General features: G+C 34.8%; 2 protein-coding genes across 3 annotated transcripts in view; one reads left to right on the plus strand and one right to left on the minus strand.

The window, feature by feature from the left end:
* LOC129787307 (DNA-binding protein RFX2) overlaps positions 1-20,866 on the minus strand; it is an 865,065-nt gene that overhangs the window by 26,371 nt on the left and 817,828 nt on the right. The gene's annotated exons all lie outside the window — the stretch shown is intronic.
* The window catches only part of LOC129787347 (uncharacterized), a 37,608-nt gene that overhangs the window by 13,471 nt on the left and 3,271 nt on the right, over positions 1-20,866 (plus strand). Inside the window, exons 2-7 of the mRNA XM_055822885.1 lie at positions 5,989-6,747; positions 13,466-13,830; positions 14,697-14,804; positions 15,904-15,963; positions 16,058-16,106; positions 20,641-20,817. Of these exons, the coding sequence (XP_055678860.1) occupies positions 6,636-6,747; positions 13,466-13,830; positions 14,697-14,804; positions 15,904-15,963; positions 16,058-16,106; positions 20,641-20,817 (871 nt within the window). The 5' untranslated portion in view covers positions 5,989-6,635. The remainder of the gene's footprint in view (positions 1-5,988; positions 6,748-13,465; positions 13,831-14,696; positions 14,805-15,903; positions 15,964-16,057; positions 16,107-20,640; positions 20,818-20,866) is intronic.

The raw sequence follows: 20,866 nt of genomic DNA on the forward strand, positions 1-20,866 counted from the left end.
TTGTTTGGTGCTTTTTTGTGTCATAATGATTTCTTTCTTACACATCATTTGTGAATGGAAAGTCTGTACAAGACATTTGTAGTGCGAAGAGTCATTTAAACGAATAGAAAATTTATTATTCATGAGATTAAGCTGTGGGTGTAATTTAATAATTTTCACAGCCTGAAAATTTTTTTCTGGCTTTTTATTAAATGTTAGTTATTCTGAATTTAATTATTAAAGAAGACTTGAACTGATTAAGACATACAAGTTCATTAAATGAGACAAAAAGGTTTTATACATATTTTTGTTTGAATTGATTTTTAACTATTCAAATTACATAAATTAAATTAACAAATGATTACCTGCAATCCATTGATTACATTTCAATTCAGATGGTTTTATTTATAACCTCATTAATTAATATTATGCATTATAAAATGCATTTCGTTTAATCAAACTTGAATACATACCTGGTTTTTTTTTTAAATAAATTTTCCATGCATTTTCCATTTTACATATATAATATATAAATTATATTTAACAATATAGTAGCATACATCACAGCTTAATGTTATTCTTTATGTTAGACTATTCAATTAAAAAGCATTTTCCAAAAAGCATGCGAAAATCTTGCAAAAACATAAACTTTTTTAATTTCCATATAATGCTGCAGACTATAATGTATTGCACCTGACCTATTAATTTAATTGTCCAATTTATGAAATAAACTTGTAGTGAAACATATCTATTATGTATATTAATAGTATTTGTGGAGAATGTCCCATTGATTATGCCAATTAAAGGAGACATATAACTGACTTCAAGCACTAAAGTTTTTAATTATGCTCTCAATTGTTGATTGTAAGTAAGTTGCTTGGTAAAACTTGTTAAACGTTGCTTGTTTTAGCAAAATTGGCATTTATGATCTTTCCTAATTAAGTTGTACCAATTTTCAAAAGTTTTCTCTACTTGAGAATCAGATTATGGGAAAGTGGCACTGATTCAAGTGCCTTCACATTGGCATATAAGCAAAGATTTATGGGTATGCCTCGTTTTTGCGGAAAATATTGATTTTCAGAAATGCTGAAATTCTATTTGAAGCACAATTATCATATTGATTTTATGCAAGAGTACTCCTTCTAGAGCACCTATATATTCTGAAAGCTGCTTATGCCAATAATGATTCGTAAAGTGAACATATATTTTCATATTAAATCCAAAATATCTCATTACTACGAGTATGTACTTATGTATTCTATGTACAAAAGAATATATATTTTGCAGTAAATTCTTCGCGAAATGCTTTTTTTCGTTTTATGTCAATAAAATATAGTCATTCCACTATGGAAAGAATTATTCTATCTGATGTGGCTACCAAATAAACTGGAAATGGTTTTGTGATTTATTCACGATAGATGATTAATTTTTCAGCCATATAGTAGGAAAAGGAAACTAGTTATTTGCAGAGAAAATTTATACATATACGAAAGAATCATCTTCTATTGTCCTCGTGCGTTTTACTCCTTTTGGATCTCAATGTGTGGTGTGAATGTGAGTGTGGGGGGATCACCCACAAACCCTCGTGTGAATGATTTATCGTGTTGGCTCTTTTCAGCGATAATCAATGGTATTAATGGGATTTTCTAGGGCATTATTGGGTGAGAGATCTATTGTGCCTGAGGACTCGGTACGGGATAGTCAGACTCCACGCGTTCTAAGGAGGATTTATAGGATGTGCACCCTGGCAGAAGGATTCACCCCCACATGACTTGAGGGTTTCTCTCGCAAATTCTCTTTCCTGACACTCGAGGTGACATTTCTGCACAGATCGTCTCTCGCATAATCGAGCACAATTTACTTATATTCCTCTATATGCAAAGTAAAATTTCTTGCATTACTTGCTTCACTACCTTTTCAATTTTGATAGGAAATTGACTTTTGTCTTTGCTCTGAATTCATGAATTTCTCCTCAAATTGACTAATTCTATTTAAATTCTCCACCCTAAAGTGCTTTAGAGGATTTCTGAATTTTCCATTAGGTTTTATTTTTAACTACCTATTCTCTTAATATTTAAAATGGAAAAAGAATCATACAAGTTTATCTACTGAAAAAATGTACTGAAAAATGCATTTCCTACATCCAAGCTCAAAAAAAATTCATTAAAAATTGATTAAGCAAAAATTCTCTTTTGTAAACTTGGTCTCGCATAGTTTTTCCCTCGTTATTCTTCCAGTTTATGTTTAATGTTGAAATTCACCTTTATGTAGGAACCATACGCGCGTGTATGTTTATTCAAAGAGAATATTGCATATTTGTATGTAAAGCCAGAAAGTAGAAGATATAGGATATGTAATCAAAAAGACGAAAGTTTTGTGGAGATTGGAAGAAAATGCCATTATTGTAGGCAACCCACGAAATATTCAGCAGATTTTATTTTCTACACGTGTGAATTTCCCCTGGAAAATTCAAATAAAAAAAAAAACGTTTTTATTGACATTAATATTTTTCACAAGATTTTCATCGTTGTGGTTTTTTCGTGCTTTTCATGATATTCCAGCACATGAGGAGGAAGTATGGTATTTTGGGGAAAATTGATATTCAAAACGATGCGAAAATAGTGGTGAATGACATGGGAAAAAGATTGTGGAATTGCGGCGTATATTTGCATTTTTTTCGCAGCAAATAGACACTGAAAGCTTTCGAAACCATTAAACGCTATATACTTGAATTTATTTGCACACACAGCGCTAAAAACATTCCTAGAGGGAAGAAAACTGCACTCATGGGGAATCCTTTTTGGGGGTGGGCTATATCGGTGCTTACATGTAATCATGAATAACCTGTATCAATGGGGGAATTTTGGGTAAGGGAAAACAATAACGTTTCACGAGAGAATTTTGCGCAGAAAGCTACTTTCAGCTATACCTACCCATCCGCCTCTATAACGAGCTATATATACTTCAATATTTATTATTTTAAATTGTCCACACGCAGTGTTTATTGTGCACCACAGGTACCTATACACTACAAAAGCTTTTGCACGGCATTCAATTGACAATTCACACGGAAAGCGGGGGAAGAAAAAAAAAGCAACGCTATGGCAATATTCCCCAGGTGTTTGTCAGATTTAATCCACGGATATGGCATTGAATCACTTTTGTGTGCTTTACAGATAAATTTTCCACGTATCTCCCTCAATTGTATTTTTCTGGTACAAGATGGGTGAGTTGAAATGATCTAATTTTTTAACAAGGAATTTACTACATACAATTATTACGGAAATTCCCCAAGAAAACTGATAAAAGAAAAAAATCTAAATTAAGGAATAGAGAAAGCCTTTAATATATTAAGTTTTTACTCAATACAAATTATCGATCAATCTTTTAGAAATTGCTTTCAAGATCAGCTGTAAAGCAAATTTATTTAGAAAATTTAGGAGATATTTTATGTAGAATTTTCCTATATTCTGCTGCACATCAATTCACCCCTCTCTGTGGCATCTATTCGTGAAATATCACGAATTGTTTTAGCGAATTCACGCCATTTCTATGTGTGCAAGCACGCAAAGGTTGCAAGAGGTGAAAATTTTTCAATTGGTGGTTTTACATGACAATTTTATGCTTCGTTTACCCAACAGGATTTCATATATCCCATAGAATAACTTACATTGCAATCCGAAAAGTTTGTATGGGGAGCTTTAGCAGTATATATGTTGAGCTTTTTTCAGCACACTGAGCTTCTCTGCAACCAATCCACCCACATACACAGGGAGAATAAATTGCAGCTCTTTTCAATAAAATTTCTACCTATATATACCCCCTTTCCTGGTAATGCGGTAAACCCTTTTGCAGGCTTGTATAAGCTTTTAAATGTTAATTGTATGAAGTAAAATGCCCTCAGAGGTGCTTCGTATTCTATTCACATTTTACCCATGTGAGTTATGACCACATAAAAAAGTCACGCGGGGGCGTATGGAGGATGTGTGTAAACTACTTCCCTCATTATTTTCCCGTACACAACAAAAGGTCCTGGGGATGTGACACGAAAAATGAGATAAATAAATCTATTCGCATAGACAAAACAAGGATAAAATATGAGGTATTATTAACCTTCTCATATTCCATAGAACACAATTTTCAAAATCTTTAAAGGACATGCTTCGGGGGTGGTTGCACACGATACAGCACCACATGTGGGATTAATTGGAGAAAATGCTTGAGAAAACTCCTGAGAATTTAAAATAAGAATTTGACCTAAAATGTCCCTCAAGTGTAAAGGTATTGCATAACAGAAATAAAATAAATTGTATCAAAAAGCTCGCATTGTTTTTCAGAAGGACACTGAATTTTGCAGAAAATGCAAAATCTTCAAATGAAAATCCTCCGTGAGGTGGTTCCTGATGCAATAAATTTCAACGATGCGGGAGACAAAAGAGTTTTCTTGTAAAGGTCGAGAATACGCTGGAATGGGTTTAAGTAGGGAAGGAGGCTAATGTCTTTTTCTTGCTTAATTATTATTTAAAAAGGTGTAAGAATGCAAGAGGGATTCCGGAGAGAGCTTCCTGGGAAGCCATTTGTGGGTGACTACAAGTGAGAATTTTCTGGAGCAGTTTTGCTCAATATTTAAATTGCATGAGGGCAATTGGTGGCTTTGGTGGCAATGCTACATAGGGGGGTGGCAATCGTCTCAAAAGAGTATTCTCCTTTTGTTCTATTTTAAATTTCATGCCCTAACATGGTAATTCAATCTACATACATACATATGTACAATGTACATTCATGTGGTGCGCATACCTTACAGAAAGGATTTTCTTTTACTCCGTGTGCCACACAACTTGAGCTATCCCAGGGTGTCAGAGATTCATAGGGGAATACGGGATGGGTGCACGTGAGCTTTCTCTGCATACTCAGCAAATCTGTGAGATTTGTGACACGACACTGTGATATTCAAAGTAAAGTGGATACTATTTGGGTATTCCATACCTTTCTTCCTCCACTCTAAAGTCATCCTTCTCGAGTCATTCTCCTGAAAAATACCCTGTCGTTCTCTCCATGATGCAATATACGTAATAATTCCTTACAAAATCAAGTCAGTTGACGAAGGATTTCTGCTCCATTTTGCCATTTTCTCAAACGCAAGAATCCACCCCCGCTTCGGCATCCATGCCGTTCAGAGAAGATTTTCCTTTCCTTTCGCAATGGATGTGTGTGTGTCTGTGTCTTTTTGATTTCCGGGTCTTCCGCGTCATCCCCCTTGTGCCATGGAAATGGGTATCATGGAAGGGAATTTAGAGGATTTACTGTATGTTATTCCCTTTTCTCCCAGCGACAAACGTTCGTAATGACACAATAATGATGCAATATTTAACGTCATATATTATGGTAATTTAAATGTCTCACAAGACAAGTGAAAATATATTGAGATGAAGAATGATTGTGCGTGTCGAGGGTGGAGATTTTCTTGCACGGCAATGCTGTGGAGGGGGAGGGAGAGCCATGAATATATGTTTGAGAATTAATGGTGATGGCTCTCAGTGGTGGTGTTGAAAACATCCAAGGTACTTTTTCAACTCCACCGAGATTAATTTATGTCGTTTAATAGAATAAAAGTAGGATGGTGGGGGTGTGTATACAAGACTTATGATTTTTTTTTCTCTCACAAAAGGGTAGTCAGCTTTTTTTTTTCAGAGAGCTTTCATTCACGGTGATGCTTTAAAATTTAAATCTTGAGCTTTAGCTAATCTAAAATTTAGTAGTGTTGTTATGATGAGTATATAGTAGATGTACTTATACTTGTAAAATGGGTAGATCAAATTTTAAAAGCTTTTCAAAAAATAAATTACGTTTACTTATGATTAATTGAAAAGCTTCGACTATATAGCATTCTTTTAATAAAATTGTACTACACATAAATAGTTCTATACGTGATGTTTTAGTAAACAAACTTATAAATTTTCAGCACAATTAATTCTTATTCTAATTCTCTGTGTATTTTTTCCCTTTCAGGGTGAATAAACTTTCACATCAGGAAAATCACTTTTAGCCAGCAGCGAGCGGTGGAAAAATTTATTGATAGTATCGTGAATAATAATAGCAGATCAACAAGCGGGAGAGACATAAATTTTTATGTGAGACGTACAATTCTAAAATTGTGAATAAGAATACATAAAAAAATGTTGTGAGTTATCTCATTCACGTACAGCACATTAATCTACAATTTGCACAAATTGGAGAATAATTCTTCTCTGTCATGCTTGTGGGGTGAGGGGACGTGAGGCAAACAAAAAAAAAACATTACGAGAAGGAAAAAAAAGGAAACTCGCAGTAGAGAAAAATCAGAAACCTAGAAAATGTACTGTGTTCTGATAAATGTGCTTTTCATTAATGCATTGTAATGTGAAGTTGAGTTTTTGTGCACCCACCTCACCGGGAGGCTAACCACCCAAACCACCCGTGTTTTCCGGGTTTTGGGATTTTGGAATGTGCTGTAGTGATTTTTGCTCTTGTCCCACGGACACGGTGAGGTGAGTGTGGAACAGTACAAAAGCCTAATACGCAAGTATGTGGGTACTCGGAAAACAAGACAATATTTCAAGAGGAGAGTGATATGTGGTCGTTTGAGCGTTTGTGAACCTAAATCCTTATTATTCCTAATGCTCCGAAAAGGCCGCCGCACGAGACGAGGCAATTTCATCGCCCTTCTAGACACTCTGGCAAGATGGTCGACAATATTTATGGTGCTCGGATTTGCGAAAGATGGAAATGGTGAGTATGAGCTTTCTACATAGTATTTTTCTCCTTTTTCCCCAAAAATTATGTATAGAACTTTTTTTCTTCCTCCAAAATGTGTGTGTGCGGTGCGTATCTTGTTGCCATGAGTGTTGATGTATATAAAGTCTCCGTATAGAATATATATGGAATGGAGCACACGATTCTATATATGGTAGACTAGACAGAGTTGTGAATCCACGCAGATTTGAATGCTTTGTTAACCAAAGGAACTTAAAGAGTTTCATAGAAGAAATCAACGAATTTAAAGACATTTTGAGGTTCCAAAAAATTCCTAAAAATTATTTTAATAATATGTGATGAACTTTTAGCACTGCACGAAAGCTTTTCCGTTGGCAGGAAATTAGATAATCTTTAAATCCAAACGAAAACCATCTCTGATGTCACGAAATAAAAAGAGATATCGAAAGAATTTTCTCGCATTAGGTTTCTCCATTTCACAGAGTAGCCTGCCTGGAAGAGAAGTATTCAATATAATGTAATTTATACGAAGTTGGTGTATTGACCTAAAATGCCAGGAGAATGTCTCCAAAATTACAGCGAAAGGACGAAAGTATCACTTTTCGCATTTTGGGGGTTGTATGGAAAGAAGGAAAAGCGAGAGAAAAAATTCCACCAGAGACAAACAAATCACGGGAAAACTCATGGCAGAAAAGGCCTTTTCTTTTTTGGTGAAAAAGTTGAATGCGAGAAGACCCCGAAGTGAAGCACACAGAGGCATAAAGTCAAATTAAAATTTAATTAAACATATAAAATGCCTGGGTCAAATTGAAACTAATTGTAGTCTTGAAGATTTCTGCCGAAAAATAAGATTGATACACTGGGAGAAAGAGGAAAAGTTTCGTGGGCGCCAGCATTCTTCCCTTTCGGCTTGTTTTATCGCCACCCAACCCATAGCCGCCCATTGGCGTCCATTCAAATTATCAAAGTTCCTGGCTGACTTGTGGACGGTTTTACCTCCAAAATTGGGAATGAGTGGGTGGAATAAATGTGCCGTAATATGTCCGTATATAGTTGGAAGAGACGAAGAGCTAAACATCAATGCTTAATTGCGAGCTTTTAATTACATTTTAGTTTCTCCCTTTCTCTTTCGGCAATGTTCCGGATTTTAACTGGCATGATTTATTGCAATTAGTTTTTCACCGTACCAAAATGAGAGTTCTTCGGGGCACCAGATTGAATAATAACGAAAATCTTTTGGGAATTCGCGTTGGAGTATTTTTCAACAATCTCTTGGGTAACTTATCCATTCAAAAGATTTTGCGAAAAATGGTGAAAGAGCAAAATTAGCATTTCTATCATTTCTATGTATTTAGCGTTAGAAGAAAAAGGATGTTCAATTTATGAAAATTCTGATTTATATTTGATTAATATAAAAAAAAGTATGACGTGATAACAGATTTCATTTTTTAATAAATTTATTTGATTAATTTTGTTTTAATATTAAATTGATAAAATTAATTTTATACTTTATAACTGCTGCTTAATATCATACATTAATTGCCCCTTGGTATGAGCTTACTATACAATATATTATGTAGATTATAGGTAACGTAAATAAGTGGGTGGAAAATTGCACTGCATGTTGACGATGGATGTAGGTGAACGGGAGGAACAAGAAAATCAATTTTAATGCATAAATTAATTTTCCCTTGATGTACCATCGTGAGGGTTTTGCACTGCAGGTAAAAAGTGCAATTTAATTTAATTTAATTCGCACATTGGATACCAGATCCAAAGAAGGGGGTGGTACAATTAAAATTTATGTAGGATTGGGGGTATTCTCACAGCGAGATGTTTCTTTGACATTGCAAGAAAACTTTTCCGCATATTATTCCCCTTTTTGTAATTCAAAAAGTGATTCACTTTTGTGTCGCTCTACTGTAAGGGAAATGTGTGGGTGGGGGAGGAGACAAATCTCCTTTTGCACACACCCCAAATTGATTTATATTCCAGGAAAATGTTATGTGTTAGTGAAATGAGACTCCAATATGGCTTTTGGACATATTACACATAAATGTGACCCCATATCCATTTTCGAATTTGTCTCGGTTAATACATTAGAAATTTAGATTTTAATTAGACGGGAATATCAAATGAAATTAAATCCCATTCTATTTCCTTTGGCGAGTTATTGCAATTAACAGTCATGTGGGGATTGTAATATGTTTCAATGAAAATTCCTTTCATATGGATTTAAATGAAATTAATATTTATATAAAATGTCAGAATGTATTGTAATTTGAATTAAAATATGCAATGTTGCCAAAAATTTACAAAATATTATTTTCATAACAATTTATTATTTGACCTATTTGGCTAGAATACTGAGAAATCTTTCGGAGTGTAAATATTAATTGGTTTCATTTGGGTAGATGCCTAATTTATGTTTGCATAAGTCACTGAAATTATCAAATAACAATTCTGTAAAATCTACAAAAACAATTTAATATTAAAAAAAATCATTTCTTAGAAAATAAAATAATCCTTTAAAGATAATTCTTTGAAAACTTCTCTCTCTCTCTCTCCTTTCTTATCTGTCAAAGGGAACCATATTTTATGATCTTGACTTTGTGATTTGGAGTGAAAATCTCACACAATAGATAGCAGTAGCATAGTGAAAACAGCATACAAAAAGCGTATAGAATTGAAAAGTCATCCCCATATCGATTTTCTTATCCCATTTACTCAGCATTTAAAAAAATCAAATTCCACTAACTCCAAGTCTCTCTTTTGGATCTTTTGCAACGAATTTCCAGCAAAGTTTGAAGATGCGATGTATGCAAAAGCTATGATTCTCAATCTCATGAATGCTTACTGGCGGAGCTTTCGGTCAGAAGCTAGCACTATGTGCGTTCCCAAGGACTTCATTCTCCTCCTCAATCTCAATGTAGTATAAGAAGCAGTGTTGGGGGGGGGGTTGGGTATTGAGCTGTGTGAGATTCACTCTTCCACGTAAAGCTCCCACACAATGCTCCATGGTCCAATAAGATATTGAATCAGTTGATGTGAGAAACTTCATGAGCGCTGAATCAATAGCCAAGGAGGATTGGATGGGTGGGGAATCAAAGACATCCAAAGGAGTCAACGTCGTTTGTCTGAGAATCTTGTTTGTTGATAAATTATTTCGTTTCTTCAAATTGAACGGCAGCAATTCAATTAGGAATGTGAAAGAGTAATTCTGGGGGAGATCCCTCTCATGGGATGTGGATGGATACATCCTGATGAGATCCTTTGTATTCCAGCTTCCTTGGAGTGATGAATGTAGTTTAGTTTCTCAATTATCTCCTGAATTTTAATACCGTGCACGTATTTCTGTGAATGTTATCCCCTATATGACTTTTGTTATTGTTCATGGTGTGGTAGCATATTGCTTCCTCAAGTGTGTGCCAATGGTAATGCAAATATCCATGCAAATTGAAAATTTTGCAATTTCATATTCTATACTGTATTTTTCTCGTGTTAGGACACAATATCAATTTCTTTGTGAGATCGTGAATTTTGTATTGATTTTCGTTTTTGTACTAAAATTAATTTAATAAATAAATACAATACGTTTTAAGAAATAAAAAGAATTTTAATGAAAATTAACTAAAAACATATTAAGGCTGGTTCTATTAAATGATTACCTTGATCTTATTTTCAACGAAATATAGTATCCATACTAACTAATTAATCTTTATTGTCATAAATGTATAACCCCAGGAACGAGCATAGAATGTTGCAATTTAGTTTAACCCTTGATCTGTGGATTTTGTGTAGTGTGTGTAGTCCTAATCCCATACGAGAGTTCAAAGAGAGATAAATTGATATTTGAATTCTTGGACAGTCCATGTTATAATTCCTTAAACTCTCTCCATGAGAGAATAGACTATTTTTATACATACCCAAGTTTTCAATAAAATCCTAATTAACTTTCTCAATTCTTGGAAAATTTCTGTGGAAATTCTGTATAAATTATTTAAAAACTTTTCGACGTAAATGACTTCAAATGAACCACAAAATTAGGTTGAGCACGCCCATAGGTTCAAGATGCCCCCCAATAATTTACCTGCGGGCCATTGAAAGAGAGAGAGAAATGAGGGGGCCCAAAGAAAACCCCAATTGAATTTCAAAGCGTGTAAGTCCAGACAAAATTAATTAATCTCTCTCATTAAACATTCATTGCAATTCGATCTAGGTCCCTTCGGATGGATACTCCTCATTATCCGTTTACCACTAATTGCCCCAGAATTCTACCCTTGTCATTGCACTGTCATCTGTGGGTGTATTAATTAATGCTCACAGGGATATTAAAAATTTACCCCCAAAATGATGAAAATTGCCAATAGATTTCCTGACAATGATAGACAATTTCGTGTCTATTGACACATATCCTTCCAATATTCCATTATGTTGCAAGAGTTAGTTCTCTCTATCTATGTAGAGTTGCGACTATGTGAGGTCTCCTGAGAAAGCAGCAGCAGTGAATTTCCACTTCATCATCGTCTCTCTTACAGATGGATTCTTGTGCACACAAAATGTGAGATTCAGAGGAGCAAACAAGTCACAAGGGAAGAAAGTTTATTGCAAAAACGAGAGAAAAGGTTGAAAATGGAATGAAGACGAGTTTCTTAAATTTTCACCAAAATTACATTTTTCCATTTTTTTTTGGATCCTCACAAGCATGAGTGAATGAGAGAGGAAAAACGTATAACAATTTATGAGTAAATGGCATGTAAAATCAAAGAGGAAAGGGAAATGTTGTGCTCATTGTGAAATCAATATCCTTGTCTATTATATCAAATTAGACTTATTGCTGTGCCCTACTTAATGGAAACTAAATGATAAAATCCATATTTATTCACTAAACTAAAAAAATTGTGTTGATTGAAGATAGATAATTTGAAAGGTTTATACAAATTGACCAATTTTTTCCATGGTTCGCTCTCTCTCTCAGCAGGAAATGAAAGAAATCCATCAGTTTCACAGTATGATGAAACTGTTGAAAACTATATATGAGTAGGTATGCTCTATTCCTGCAGTATGAGATGAGAAATTGAGGAATTATTGGTGCAAACACTAATTTAAATTGGCTCCCAAAAATGATGGTGGGTGGAGAAATGGATTGGGGATTTATAAGAAAAATCACCTTTCCATGAATAATGTATCCTATCCATCATATGATTCTCCATTTCAGGAGTCAACTTCGATGGGTGCCCGATGAAAGAGGTGGATGAGGTTATAAATTTAAATAAATGTCTCAAGTTCCTTTCTGTCGCCCCATCAGTCAAAGTGGAAAACACACATACAACCCCTGTGTGTGGGGAGGAAATTAATAGACAAATAAACTTTCAATTGGATCATCAAACTTGCAAAGTTGTCGGAATAGGGTGAGAAATTCAGATTCTCATCACCTCCCATAAGCTTCGATTGGTAACTGCCCTTGACTTCCTTTTTGGAACGGGGAGTGCATGCAGTGTTTGTATGCTTTTATGGATTAAACAGTGTGGTCCAAATTGCTTCGTGATGCTCTGTTAATTATGATGAAAATTTCCTGCCGAACATTCAAATTGCTAAGATATATGGGATGTCGGTTGAAAGTTGAATCCGTTATGGTATAGTGTTGCAACGTTAGAGGATGTATTAACAAACTTTGCTTTGATGTAGTTTTAATTATCTCGTTACGAACGATCAGCTACTCTATGAAAATATGTGATTATATACCTATATATGCACAGTGCTTTGGTTCAAAGAGCGTATTAAGTAGCTACCTAACCTAGAGTTTATTCGAATTATGTCCATTTCCGATTAAAATTTTATTTGAGTTTTCAGTTAGATTTAGTTAATTTGTCATCTTAAATCTTTGAATCCTTTTTTTCAGTTTATCATGATTCTCTTAGAAGATAATAAAAAATTATTATTTTTAATAGGGTTTCTATGATTTCCTTTATAGAAAATTTATCCTTAAACTATAACATGTTTCCCTCTCTATTCAACTATATCTATTAATTGCCTTACTTACTCCCAGACTAAGTACTACCCCGGATAATTTGATTACCTCAAATCCCATGTAATTCAATAACATAAAAATCATTTCATTAAATGCTATATTAGTTGCGGTGTAGATTGTGGGGGTGGAACAAGTATGGGAGCAACTAAACAAATGAGTGTTTATGTTTTGAGTTGCCTATATATGCCATTTGGGGGTGGCTATTTGGTTGTTTGGGGAGGCCAACGATGGGCACACACACACACGCACGATGGACATTCAGTGGACCACGATAAACTTATTTGGTAGATAGATAAACTAATTCCCTGGCTATGGGATTACACTCTCGCTGTCGAAAATACAATTATCGCAATATGTTGCCCATTTCTCTCTCCGCACTCTCCCACTCAGTGGAGTTGATTTAGCCCAATAATTTCGTGGATGGGAGGGCGTCCTGTGTACCTTTTGGCCCATAAATATGTACAACAGTGAAAGTGTATGTGGGGTGTAATGGGATTACTGGAGCATTCTAATTTACTCATGAATTGGCTGTGTAACATATCTCGAGAATAGCATCTTCGTGCCTTGTGGGCCATACATCTACTCTACATACATACATATAGCGTGCCTATATGTATGTAAAAGCCCAGCATGCCAATGCACAGCGGATCAACATTATTTGTACCTAATACTAATTTGGATCGTTTTTTTTGCCATTTTCAGGCCTCATTCAGTCGCCTCAGACGACACCACACGTGGCCGGAGATAGTGCAGGAAAGGGCCCCTTCCCGGATATTGATACAAATTTCCTAAATAGTGTAAATAGAAACCAACTGGAGCCGATGGTCAGCTCAAATGTAAGTGCTAATCGAATTAATCACATCAACAAGACGAATCCAATGCCAATGAAAGGAGTCGCCACGGAGTCTCCTGCTCGTGCCATCGATAACCAATTAAGTGAGAACGACGACACAGCCTCCAACTTCAACGAGACCCACTTTGGCACGGAAAATTCATCAACTGTAATTTATCAGGCTGGTTCCATTGCAATCCTCGAGTGTGTCGTTCGCAACATTGGCGAGAATGTGGTAAGAGAAATCTCTTTGATTCCCTTTTTCCTTCGCCACAATACTCCGCAGGATCCGATTGTGTTGCCAGCGGACAAATAAATATATACACGTTGACATTGGTCACAGTGAAATATAATGACCATATATACTGAAATGAGGGGCGGTGGTGAATAATATGGAGCACTCACTGTATGAGATGGTCACTATATGTGAGTGGGAGGCTTTTCATACTCTGTTTTTTTTTGCTACATTTATTCCCTCGGTCATTCGTTTCAGTTCTGCAAATAATCCATATATGGCCCAATGAAGATGAGTGGAGCAAAGTGGGTGGTTTTATGGGTTATACTTTTTTTTCTCCGCCAAACAATAGGATGAAAAATTGCAGAACGAGCTTTTAGGATAATGAAACATATCGGCTTTGTTGTAATTGAATATTTTGTACTCTCTCAGGCGCAGATTTTTCCAACATCATGCTTAAACCGGAAGGTTAACAATAAATTAACGTGGAAGCTCCTTTATTCATTTAGGGCTGATCTTTTGGGCATATAAGCTAATATGTATTTAAATATCTCCGTGATTTAGAGTAATTTCAGTTAAAATTACAAAGAATTACATATATGCAACTTGCAGAGCTTTTAACTATGTATGTACATTGTGTCAAAAGCTTTGAGTTGAATAAAAAAAAGAAAGTCGACGTGCCTGAAGATTATGAAATATATTTCTATCTTTTAACACAGGAGTATGGTTTATAATCCTAGGGAGCGTCGAAATGTAGAATTAGTCAGGCGAAAAATAGAACCTAAATTCGCGAAACTTATCTCTATTTTTTTTTATAGAGAAAAAAATATCTTTGATCTATTGATGGTTTGACATAATTTCCGCAGGTATCATGGATCAGGCGGAAAGGGAAAGACTATCATCTGTTAACAGTTGGCTTAACAACGTATAGTGGCGATGAGAGATTTAGTGCAATTCACCCGTTGGATTCTGAGGTGAGCTCTTTTGCTGATATATTACCTACCTTGGAAATTTATTTGCCACATGTGTGTGTGTGTATTTTGCCTTTGAGCTTTTACTCATGAAAGATTCGCGATGGTAGCGGAAAGGCCTTATCTATCTGTATGTATGTAGTATGTTTTAGTGCGGAAAAAGGTGGTCTGCAAATAGCAACTGATGGAGGCTATGCCCTGTGTGTGATATTTTTGAGAAAAAAGGATGGTGAATTCATTGAAGAATAAAATACAATGTATATATAGCAAAGCGTGCTGTATAAATCTGCTACATCGAGCGGGCATTTATATTCGGAATTGCTGGACCAGAAACCATATTGAGTGGAATGAATCGGGTGAAAACGTATAAATATGGTAAAATAACATAAATGATTTACAGTTCCTTGAGCTCTAATTCTCTGCGTGATTTTTAATTTATGACGAGCCAACAGTGTGTATTTCACAGAGTTAAATTTCCTGTGAAGAATTTATCAAATGTGAGCTATATGCATACCCCAGCGTTCTCGACACCGTCATAGTTATTAATGGCATACGGGTTTGCTTGCAAATCACTGATTGCAGACACCCCCTATACTTCTTCTTCTTCATTGCCCCACACACAACACAAACCCTGAGAATGAGGCTTATATAAACAGAGAAATCTTCTTGTTCACTTCTTCTGTGATTGACGCAATCTGTTGGAAAGTCATTTGTTTCATAACTGCTGCTGAGGGCCCCTAAGACTGCCTCACTCCTCGTAGCCCATACTAATATTCAGCACCCATCACTGGGGTGGGTTTCGACAACCATTTCGCACGCTCTTTTCCAGTATATTTTCAACGCGATACCCTCTTGAGCTCGCCCCAGCCCCGGAGCGGGGCAATAATTTAATTTTACTCCCCCATGATGGTAATCATTAATTAAAATTTACAACTCAAGAGAACATGAGTGGACATGTACAGCGTTAAAAATTTTCCGCGCACGATTTCGCACAATTGTGCAATTAAGCAGCGGGTGGTGAACACAAATTTCGTGTCTAATTAATTGGTTGGCATTTATAATACACCAAGTTATTCCATACTCCTTGTTCTACCCCACACAGGATTGGACCCTCCAGATAAAATTTGTGACCACGACGGACGCCGGGGTGTACGAGTGCCAGGTAAAAAGGAAAAATTTGCGGCACCACCTTTTAGTCATTAGTGAGCCAAATTGGCGGACGTCTAATTGTAGCAAAATTTATATCCCACCCACAGGTTTCCACTCACCCACCAATATCAATCTTTACGCATCTCCATGTTGTGGGTGAGTATTATATACATAATTTTATTGTATATTTATTTATAAAGGAATTTTTCTGGGAGCAAAAATAATTGGGGTATGGATATTTTTATGGCGGAGGTACTCTTCAAGGGATTTCAATAAATTGATTGCAGACAATTTTACGGGAAGGTGCTGCTTTTGCTATTCTTAGACTAAATACCTACCTATTGTGTGGGCTACTAAGAAGACTTATGCATACCAATAAAGTTTATTTTAGTTGAGAATGCAAAATTATTCTAAAATCTTATTCATATTTTTAGACTTGTAAAAGTATATACAGAAAGCTTTTGCTAATATTAAAAATTCTGATTGTTTCTTCTCTAATTTCTTAAAAGGTTTTTTTTCTGAAGCATTTAATTGATGTTCATAAATAATTTATTTAAAGAAAAGACTTCAAGAAAAGAAAAGAAAAGACTGGCATCCATTTTTTTTTCTATTTTCCGAATTCATTGAACGAAAAGAAATGTAAAACATATTCAGGATAATTTGTACAAAAAATAATTTCAAAGGGTTCACTGATGAAAAGCTTATCAAATTTTCAGAAAATTTAATATTTTTAAAGGAAATAAAATTGAGTTTTATTGATTTTTCATTGAGCTACCTATAGTAGCTGTTTTCCCAGTTTGGGGTGGAAATATGAGAATTTCTGTGGGAATTATGTGTTGAAACAGTGAGAAATTATTTATGTAGATATCACAGATAATCTATCCGTTCACACACTAAATCAAATAAGAAAGTCTAACATATTATGTTCTATTTACATTGTCTCAGTGTCTCTATATAAACCAAATTCTATTTACTCTTTCATTCCACAACTAATGCATATATCGCCATGAAAATATGGAAAATTATTCAACAATGAAGAAGTTTTACAACTAACTATCTCAATTATTATTTAAGTAGAATAATATCTTTGCTATCTAAGACATAGTATTACAAAGAAGGGCGAAAGTGCCAAAATCGTTTCGGCCCTTCCTCATTTGAGGGGAAGGTAGATGGCGCATGAGGTCTTTTTAAAGAAATTTGGGGGTAAGCGAAATGCAAGGAGGACTTTCCTCCCATTCACAAGATCATTTGCTTTCGAGCGCTCATGGTGATCACTTGAAGGGTCGCATGAGCTGAGCGTTTTTTCTATATGGACTTTTTTCTGTATGAACTTTTTTTTGTACCTACGTTGAGTGGGTTGCAGAAGAGGTGCGCAAAAAAGGGCTGAAGGAAGAAAAATGTACACGGAGTTGAGTTCAGATCTTGCAACATTTTTGGTTGTACATGAGTGGGAATGAACAGAAATACATTTTCTTTCCTTTTTGCACAATGAGATCTTCCAAAGTCTCGAAGAGCACAAATTTTGTCTTTTCGAGCAAAATTCTGCCTCCAACACGCTAGCTCACTCAACACGAGCTGATATTGCTACTAATGAATTCAAAATTTGCAATAGAAAACTTTTACTATTTATATAAAAAAAATTTTAAAGGTTTTTTTCAATCACCTTTTGGGTCAACTTTAAATCAAAAATTTTCTTATAAAGGTTAGTAAATTAATAATTTTGAAAACTCTGTAGAAATGTAAGTTTTGAAAAAAAAAAACATATTTTTTAAAAAAAATAATTATTCAAAAAATGAAATCAATTGATTAAAATAAGATAATTAATCAATATTTGGATTGTCAGATCATTTTTAAGAATAAAAAAAATTTGAGGCCTCCAAAAGTTCTTTTAGAATGTTAAGAAAGAATTAGGTATTCTTAAATATTTTTATTTTAACGCCTTTTCAATATTTCTTCACTAGCTGGGTAGTGCAGAATACGAAACGCATGAGTGTTTTTAATTAACTTAAAGGATTTCTTTGTATAATTATTTTAACCTAGACATGTCACTTGTGGCGAATTCAGCCAGTAATGTAAACAGTATGGAGTCGCTTCGTTCCAATTTACCTCGCCTTACTTCGCGCAAATTTTTGATAAAAAATAATTGTGGCGGAACATATTAATGAACGAGGTATTTGTTGCGCTTCGCGCAAATTTTTAAAAGAGAAGAGATTTGTGACGAGTTGAAATAGATTTAATGGAATATTTATTCGTTGGTAACAATCGCCTGGTATCAGGAGTCTCTGTACCAAATTTCATCACGATCGGACCAACGATGTAGAAATGCATAGCTGTACAGACACGAAATCCTTTCTTTATTATATAGAAGAGAAGATAGAGATTCAAAAGAATTCCTAAAATATTGGTAAAAATTAGCTAAAAATTGGGCTACCTGAAGGGGGGCTTTGGGGGGGAAATGGATACGGCCACTCGAAACCGCCTGATATAAGGAGCCTCTGTGCCAAATTTCATCGCGATCGGACAAACGGTGTAGATTTGTATAGCTCTACAGACAGGACGATTACCAACAAACAGACCTTTCTTTATTATATAGATAGGTATTTTCTAGCCTTCCATTCGAAAAATGTCATGGGTAATAAATTTGTATAATTCTCTGTTTTAGTGGTTAGAACACCACGGATTTGTAACGGATTAACAGACGAGAGGTTAGATTAGAGACTGCAATTAATATCTTAGGTGAAAAATCATTTCAAATGTCGGAAAATATCATCAACTTAATTTACCCCACCGGTGACTATATTTATCCGTCGACTTTCACTAAAAGCAAAAGTGAAAAGATAGGAAAAGCTCAAAAACTCATATTCCCTCACATGGCCTAAAAAATTGTAGGACAGAAAATATCATATAAGATGGTCAATCGAGGTCATATCGAGGAAAATATCTTGCTTTCGGTAATCCTTCAGAGAAACTTTTATGCAAATTGACTTAATTAACCCCAGCCCCAGTCGTCAAATCATATGCCCCATTGTATCCTAATTATTTATTATATAAAGTTTTCTGTCCCATGATCAATACGATTTCACACTTATAAATCTTAAAGATGAGATAAAAATTGTGCCGAAACATCGCTGAAAAGTATAAGACTTGTGTTCACTTTCTTCTTTAAACTGACCAATTGAATTTTTATATTATTCTGGTCTAGCCAAATATTGATTATGTTTTTTTAATCAATTCAATTTTTTAAATTTATTTTTCTTTTTTTTTCTACAGAGTTTTCAAAATTATTAATTTACTAACCTTTATAAGAAAATTTTTGATTTAAAGTTGACCCAAAAGGTGATTGAAAAAAACCTTTAAAATTTTTTTTATATAAATAGTAAAAGTTTTCTATTGCAAATTTTGAATTCATTAGTAGCAATATCAGCTCGTGTTGAGTGAGCTAGCGTGTTGGAGGCAGAATTTTGCTCGAAAAGACAAAATTTGTGCTCTTCGAGACTTTGGAAGATCTCATTGTGCAAAAAGGAAAGAAAATGTATTTCTGTTCATTCCCACTCATGTACAACCAAAAATGTTGCAAGATCTGAACTCAACTCCGTGTACATTTTTCTTCCTTCAGCCCTTTTTTGCGCACCTCTTCTGCAACCCACTCAACGTAGGTACAAAAAAAAGTTCATACAGAAAAAAGTCCATATAGAAAAAACGCTCAGCTCATGCGACCCTTCAAGTGATCACCATGAGCGCTCGAAAGCAAATGATCTTGTGAATGGGAGGAAGGTCCTCCTTGCATTTCACTTACCCCCGAATTTGCACCAGTCCGCGCGCCATCTACGTTCCCCTCAAAAGAGGAAGGTACGGAACTCTTGGATTTTTTCATCCCTTCAAAGATTGTATTACTATATAAAATTATTATACAATGATAATATGAAGCAAATTTTCTATGGAAGATTTTACCTTAAATTTAAATCCGATGACATAAAATGTGGAACAAATATTGACATTCAAAATTTATGTTTATCATCCTAAAATATTTGACCGCAAATGCAAACAAATGAATCACAAGCACACGGTGCTAAAATTGTAATTTAGCGGTCAAAGCTCATAACCTCTGGTATCAGAGTGTTTATCAGCTGTGAAATTGAAAATTGGTTATTTAGGAATTCTCTATAAATGAAATGGAAATTCCATGTCCTTTATGTTGTTTGATTTTCATTAGATAACAAAGAGAATATCACGTTGGGTTTTATTCAACAATTTTATTTTGATGTCTTTGACAAATTTTCCTAAATACAGGAGGTCGGTTTATTTTTGTATATGAACTATGCCGTGAAGATAAATTTTCAATACAAAACATTGGACATAACAGACAAAACATGCAAAAAATATATTGCATGAATATTTTAAATAAGGATACTTTGCTTTTATGCATTCTTGGAAGTACTGGCTTTATGCTTTCATCTAGGGTGGCTCGAGTGAAAAAAAAAATGTAAAAATCTCAAAAATTCAAAATTGAATTTAAAAGAAAAAAAACAGAAGAAACATGAGCTTTGTGGAAGTGAGCTTAATTCATTCAAAATTTAATTATTCCATTTGGCGGGTTCCTGTTAAATTTATTAGAATTTTAATGGGAGTGCAATGCAGACTCTCTCAGTTAATATATAAATTGGACAAAATGTTCCATGTTATGTTGCAGAAGCAAAAGCTGACATTGCAGGCCCCCCGGAGAAATACTTGAAACCAGGTTCAACCCTCCGTCTTGTCTGTCGTGTGCTCCAGAGTACAGAACCGCCACTTTATTTATTCTGGTACCACAACAATCGGATGATAAACTACGACTCACACCGAGGTGTTAATGTGTCCACAGATGCAGGTACGTTGAGATTATGGATTCATCCCTAATTGAGCACGACAGCCATGTG

Source organism: Lutzomyia longipalpis, chromosome 1 (genome assembly GCF_024334085.1).
Source record: "Lutzomyia longipalpis isolate SR_M1_2022 chromosome 1, ASM2433408v1".
In the NCBI taxonomy this organism is placed as follows: domain Eukaryota; kingdom Metazoa; phylum Arthropoda; class Insecta; order Diptera; family Psychodidae; genus Lutzomyia; species Lutzomyia longipalpis.